The 6152-nt window shown below is 51.1% G+C and overlaps 1 protein-coding gene across 1 annotated transcript; it reads left to right on the forward strand.

Annotated features, from left to right (window-relative positions):
* Positions 1–1091: 1091 nt before the first annotated feature.
* Positions 1092–5201, forward strand: LOC107116946 (sphingolipid delta(4)-desaturase/C4-monooxygenase DES2-like). The gene is made up of 2 exons (XM_015418974.1): positions 1092–1829; positions 5014–5201. Exons 1-2 carry the CDS (start codon positions 1113–1115, stop codon positions 5155–5157), a joined length of 861 nt encoding a protein of 286 aa, XP_015274460.1. The 5' UTR covers positions 1092–1112; the 3' UTR covers positions 5158–5201.
* The last annotated feature ends 951 nt before the right edge of the window (positions 5202–6152 follow it).

The following is a 6152-nucleotide window of genomic DNA, read 5'->3' on the forward strand; positions in this document are numbered from 1 at the left end:
CTTCCTGGGCTGTCTCTCATACAAGTGCCAATGAGGGCTGGCCCTGCTCGGCTTCTGAGATCAGGCTACAGGTCTGGCCAAAGCCAGGGGGCCACCACAGGAAATGTCCTGCCTCAATTTGCCACCCGCCTCACCTCTCAAGGCACAGAGAGCAGGGCTGGAGAGGCAGGCCTTCACTGGCAGGCTGGGCAGAGCATGGTCAGCCCGAAGGACGGTTTTGCACGACATTGGAATCAATGCTCCCTCTAAGCTGTGGAGTCTTGTCAGCAAGGGTCGTTTCCTGCAGGAGCGCACAGGAGCGGAAGGCACATGCAACAAGCCCCGCCCCCTGCTCCCAGCAGCCCTCAGTCAGAGCAAGAAGCAGCCAGGTAAGTTGCAGAGGCCCCCCCCCGGCCCCCCGGCCCAAAACAGCCCAGTGGCACCTTTAAGACCCAACTCTTTCAGCCTTTCCTTGTAAGACTTGGACTCCAACCCTCTCATCGTCCTGGTTGCCCTCTTCTGGACACGCTCAAGCTTGTCAACACCCTTCCTAAGATGTGGTGCCCAAAACTGGACACAGGACCAACAAAGGTTTATTCAAGGTATGAGCTTTTGTGTGAACACACACTTTTCCAGGTACATCGGAATGGTAGGTAAGCAGGGGTCGTTTAGTAGAAAAAGAGGTCCAGGAGCTCATTAGCATAACTCATTAGCATAACTCATTTGCATATGCCACGCCCCCTGACGTCACTGGAAGTGTGTCAGAAGGCAACACCCACCGCTCAGGCTCCGCTGGACTGTTTTGGATTGCTAGCTATTGGGAGGGGGGAACGTGCAGATCTGTCCTCGCAGAGGAGGGAGAGCTTGTACCTGAATAAAACTTGGTCTCAAAGGTGCCACTGGACTGTTTTGGGCCGGGGAGCGGGGGGGGCTCTGCAGCTTACCTGGCTACTTCTTGCTCTGACTGAGGGCTGCTGGGAGCAGGGGGTGGTGCTTGTTGCATGTGCCCACCCCCTGGGCTCTTTACTGCCGGAGCTCCGCTCCTGTGCGCTCCTGCAGGAAATGACCCCTGCTGACGTTACCTATTTCCTGTTTCCCTCCACACAGCCAAATATCCTGGGATCAAGAAACTGATGGCCCCCGACCCCCACCTCAAATGGGTGGTGACCCTCATGGTTCTGGTTCAGATGGTGGCTTGCTACCTGGTGAAGGACCTGCCGTGGAAGTGGGTCTTCTTCTGGACCTACACCGTTGGGGGCTACGTCAGCCACTCCCTAACCCTGGCCATCCACGAGATCTCCCACAACGTGGCCTTCGGCAACAAGAGACCCACGTGGAACAGCTACTTCAACATGTTTGCCAACCTGCCTATCGGCATCCCCATCGCCGCCACCTTCAAGAAGTACCACATTGACCACCACCGCTACTTGGCCGGGGACAGGTTGGATGTGGACCTGCCCACCTATCTGGAGTGCCGCTTGTTCAACACGTCCCTGGGAAAGTTAATCTGGGTCTTTCTGCAGCCGCTCTGCTACGCCCTGAGACCTTTGTTTGTCCGTCCCAAGCCAGTCAGCCAAATCGAGCTCATCAACATCTCTGTCCAGCTGGGCTACGACCTTCTCATCTTCTACTCGATGGGAACCAAGTCCCTGATCTACATGCTTGCTTCTGTCCTGTTCACCAGCGGCTTCAACCTCATCACGGGCCACTTTATTGCCGAGCACTACGAATACGGCAAAGGTTGTGACACCGTCTCCTACTACGGGCCTTTGAACCGGATCGCCTTGAACGCGGGTCACCATGTGGAACATCACGATTTCCCAAGCATCCCAGGGAGCAAGCTACCCCTGGTAAGATTGGTTCGCCTCTTGGAAGGAGGGTATGTATGCGTGTGAGCTGTTGGACGTTTGTTGTGTCTCTGTTGGCCCCGTGCTTGAACGAACTCACAAACAAATCTGTCGTCAAAGAACGCTAAATAAATGCAACAATAATGATAAGGAAAGCAAAGTCAATAATAGCGCCAAACTCATATATATATTAGGAGCTGCGGTGGCTCAAGTGGTTAAGATGCTGAACTGCAGGCTGTGGAAGGTCAGTAGTTCAGCAGTTCGAGACCCGAGTGTGCCGCATGACGGAGTGAGCTCCCGTCTCTGGTTCCAGCTCCTGCCAACCTAGCAGTTCGAAAGCAAGAAATTGCAAGTAGATAAATAGGTACCACTTCGGTGGGAACAGCGTTCCGTGCGCCTCGGTGTTCAGTCATGCCGGCCACATGACCACGGAAACGTCTCCGGACAGCGCTGGCTCTTCGGCTTTGAAACAGAGATGAGCACCGCGACCCTAGAGTCGGATTCGACTGGCTTTCGAGCAAGGGAACCTTTACCTTTTTACATATATATATTATTGTAGAACCACAAGCATAATAAAGAACAATCATCCAAAAGTGGGTGGTAACAAACTCAAACTCGCAATGTCGCACCCAAGTGCTCCCTCTAAGCTGTGGAGTCTTGTGAGCAAAAATTCTACTTTGTGAGCTACTGGGATTAAAGTTGTGAGCGAGTGATTTGTCTCCTTGCATAAGTTAGTTTGCTCTGGAGCCCTCCTCCCTGAGCTGAGACAAAAATGTGTGAGCTGGAGGCTAAAAACCTGTGAGCTGGCTCACACTAACTCAGCTTAGAGGGGGCACTGGTCACAGCATATCTCAAAAGCAGTAGACTTCCTTCATAAATAGAACAAGAAAAAGCGCACGGGGGGGGGGGGAGTCTGTTTATATAAACATCGCATGTCCTTGAATTAAAGTCCAAACATTTATACACTGTGGCTTGTAGTAAATAAGATCAATTCGAAGTAGAAACGACACAGTTCCGGATAATATAATCAGCGTTTCAGATCTATTCCTTCGTCAGGTAAATCAGGCAAGTCTTCATTAACATACAATGAATACACATGTATAAGCGAGGTCCCAATCAAAACATTCCAGTTAGGCACCGCTCCGTATCTCTTGCAAGTCGCAATGACCTCTCCTGGGCACATCGTAAAATGAAACAGCGCGAAACCTGTGATGCATGGAAGACATTCTTCTGTAAAGGGTGAGCTCCATTCCTTAGGAACATATGAATCATTATTGTCTGCTCAGACTGGCAGCCGCTGTCCAGGGTCTCAGGCGGAGGTCTTTCACATTGCCTACTTTCACATCGCCTACTGCCTGGTCCTTTTAACTGGAGATGCCGGGGACTGAACCTGGGACTTTCCGCATGCCAAAGCAGAGGCTCTACCACTGAGCCACAGCCTCTAAGCTGAGTTAGAGTGAGCTAGCTCACAGTTTTTTAGCCTCCAGCTCACAAATGTTTGTCTTAGCTCAGGGAGGATGGGGCTCCAGAGCAAACTAATTGATGCAGGAGCCAAATCGCTTGCTCACAACTTTAATGCCAGCAGCTCACAGAGTAGAATTTTTGCTCACAAGACTCCACGGCGTAGAGGGAGCGTTGGCCACAGCCCCTCAACAAACAGATCTTGGTCCATCACGGTCAGCATGGTCTACTCAGACTGGCAGTGGCTCTCCAAGGTCTCAGCTGGAGGTCTTTCCCCTCACCTCCTGCCTCATCCTTTTTGACTAGAGATGCCTGGAATTGAACCTGGGACATTCTACGTGCCAAGCAGAGGCTCTTCCACTGAGCCACGGCCCCTCTTTACAGCTTTCCAAGGTCTCAGGCGGAGGTCTTTCCCATCACCTCCTGCCTGTTCCTTTTTGACTAGAGATGCCTGGAATTGAACCTGGGACATTCTGCATGCCAAGCAGAGGCTCTACCACTGAGCCACGGCCCCTCAACAAACAGATCTTGGTCCCTCAAGGTCAGTACTGTCTACTCAGACTGGCAGCAGCTCTCCAGGGTCTCAGGCAGAGAAATATTCACATCACCTCCTGCCTGGTCCTTTTAACTGGAGATGCCTCTGGGGACTAAACCTGGGACCTTCTGCATGCCAAGCAGAGGCTCTGCCACTGAGCCACAGCCCCTCTTTACAGCTCTCCAGGGTCTCAGGCAGGGGTCTTTCACATCACCTCCTGCCTGGTCCTTTTAACTGGAGATGCCGGGGATTGAACCTGGGACCTTCTGCATGCCGAGCAGAGGCTCTGTCACTGAGCCACAAGCCCAGTGACTTGAATCTTTATTTAAGCTTTTGTTCTGACCATTCTCCTAAAACGGTTTTTTAGATAGATGATCAATGGTAGATAGATAGATAGATAGACAGACAGACAGAGGTAGATAGATGATAGATAGATAGATAGATAGATAGATAGATAGATAGATAGATAGATAGATAGATAGATGATAGGTAGGTAGATGATAGATAGGTAGATAAATAGATGATAGATAGGTAGATAGACAGATTACAGAGAGCTCAGACAGATAAGATAAAGATCATACATCTTATTCCTTCCATGTAATGCAAATTACTGGCTCCTACAGCCTCGATTTGCCTCAGTGCTGTCTAGGAACGGGAAAGGGTGTTTAACCCTTCAGCCCCCACTTGGTGTCACTATACGAAACTGGATTCCCTGGTTTGTTATTAGCAATTTGAAGGGGAGGTGTGTGCTTTCCCTTCAAAGGAATGCACCCTTTTCTCCTTTTAAAACGCTCATAACGAAACAGGGAACCCGCTTTTTGAATAGTGAAAGTGAGTGGAGGGTGAAGGGTTAAACACGCCCTTTCCCTCGCCTGCACGTCCCCAAGGCAGAACAGGGCAGCACAAGGCTGGCTTTGTTGAGATGACCACCAGTGTTTCTGTTGGTGACAAGGAAATCTCTGATTCTCAACTAATTCATTGAAGCCCCACCTGGATATATGACAGCCAATCACACCTAATGCAGAAATCTCTCTCCCTCTTGCCCCATGCCACATGACTGCAAGTTCATAGGTGTAAATCGCGCAGAGGTGCAGCAGGCAGCCTCTTTCCTCGACAGATACTTTTAATGCACAGTGATCTTCCCTGTTGTTGTTTTGCCTGACTCTCGCCGTGGTGTCTGTGTCCTTCCAGGTGAAGAAAATTGCCCCCGAATATTACGACAGCCTTCCCTATCACTACTCCTGGGGCGTCGTCATTTGGAACTTCATCTTCAAAGCGGATCAGGGGCCTTCAGCCCGCGTGAAGAGACAATACAAGTTCAACCACAGCTCGTGAAAGAGGAAGGTGTTGGCGCTCCAGTCGTGTGCAGGCTGTACACAAAGCGGACGAGTCGCAAGAGAGGCAGAGGAGAAAAGGAACGCTGAACCTTGAAACCAAAATCTAATGACTTTTTAAACTAAAAAATAAAGGGTGAATCTGAGAATCTCTTAGACCCAGTGGACCAAATGCCTCGGGAAATGGTTAGAAGCCCATTTTAGTTTCAATAGGACCAGGGGTCATTTCGTAGAAAAAGAGGTGCAGGAGCTCATTAGCATAACTCACTAGCATAACTTATTTGCATATGCCACACCCCCTGGTATCACCGGAAGTGTGTCGGAAGGCAACACCCACCGCTCAGGCTCCACTGGACTGCTTTGGATTGGTAGCTATTGCGGGGGGGGGATGTGGAGATCTGTCCTCGCAGAGGAGGGAGAGCTTGTATCTGAATAAAACTTGGTCTTAAAGGTGCCACTGGACTGTTTTGGGTTGCTAGCTATTGGGGGGATGGGGACGTGCAGATCTGTCCTCGCAGAGGAGGGAGAGCTTGTACCTGAATAAAACTTGGTCTTAAAGGTGCCACTGGACTCTTTTGGATTGCTAGCTATTGGGGGGGGGACACATGCAGATCTGTCCTCACAGAGGAGGGAGCGCTTGTACCTGAATAAAACTTGGTCTTAAAGGTGCCACTGGACTGTTTTGGACTGGGGGGGGGGGGGTTTGCAAAAAAAAAACTTACCTGGCTGCTTCTTGCTCTGACAGAGGGCTGCTGGGAGCAGGGGGTGGGGCTTGTTGCATGTGCCCGCCCCCTGGGCTCTTTACTGCCTGAGCTCTGCTCCTGTGCGCTCCTGCAGGAAAATGAGCCCTGCCTGCAACCAACCTGTAAGGTGTGTGTGGTGGGGTTTTTTTTACAGATAGGCCCATGGCCAGCTGCCGAGATCTGTTCCTTCAGGCTGCCTCCCCACTGCCCCATCACTCCACCTGGCTGTGGCACTCGGCTCTCTTGAGCCAGT

This window comes from Gekko japonicus, unplaced genomic scaffold (assembly GCF_001447785.1).
Source record: "Gekko japonicus isolate JY-2015 unplaced genomic scaffold, Gekko_japonicus_V1.1 scaffold3065, whole genome shotgun sequence".
Taxonomy (NCBI): domain Eukaryota; kingdom Metazoa; phylum Chordata; class Lepidosauria; order Squamata; family Gekkonidae; genus Gekko; species Gekko japonicus.

Excerpts from the sequence above, each read along its gene's own strand:
- LOC107116946 (XM_015418974.1), top strand. The coding sequence starts at position 1,113 with ATGGCCCCCGACCCCCACCTCAAATGGGTGGTGACCCTCATGGTTCTG. Across the intron at positions 1,830-5,013 it reads CAGGGAGCAAGCTACCCCTG|GTGAAGAAAATTGCCCCCGA; the intron begins GTAAGATTGGTT and ends GTGTCCTTCCAG.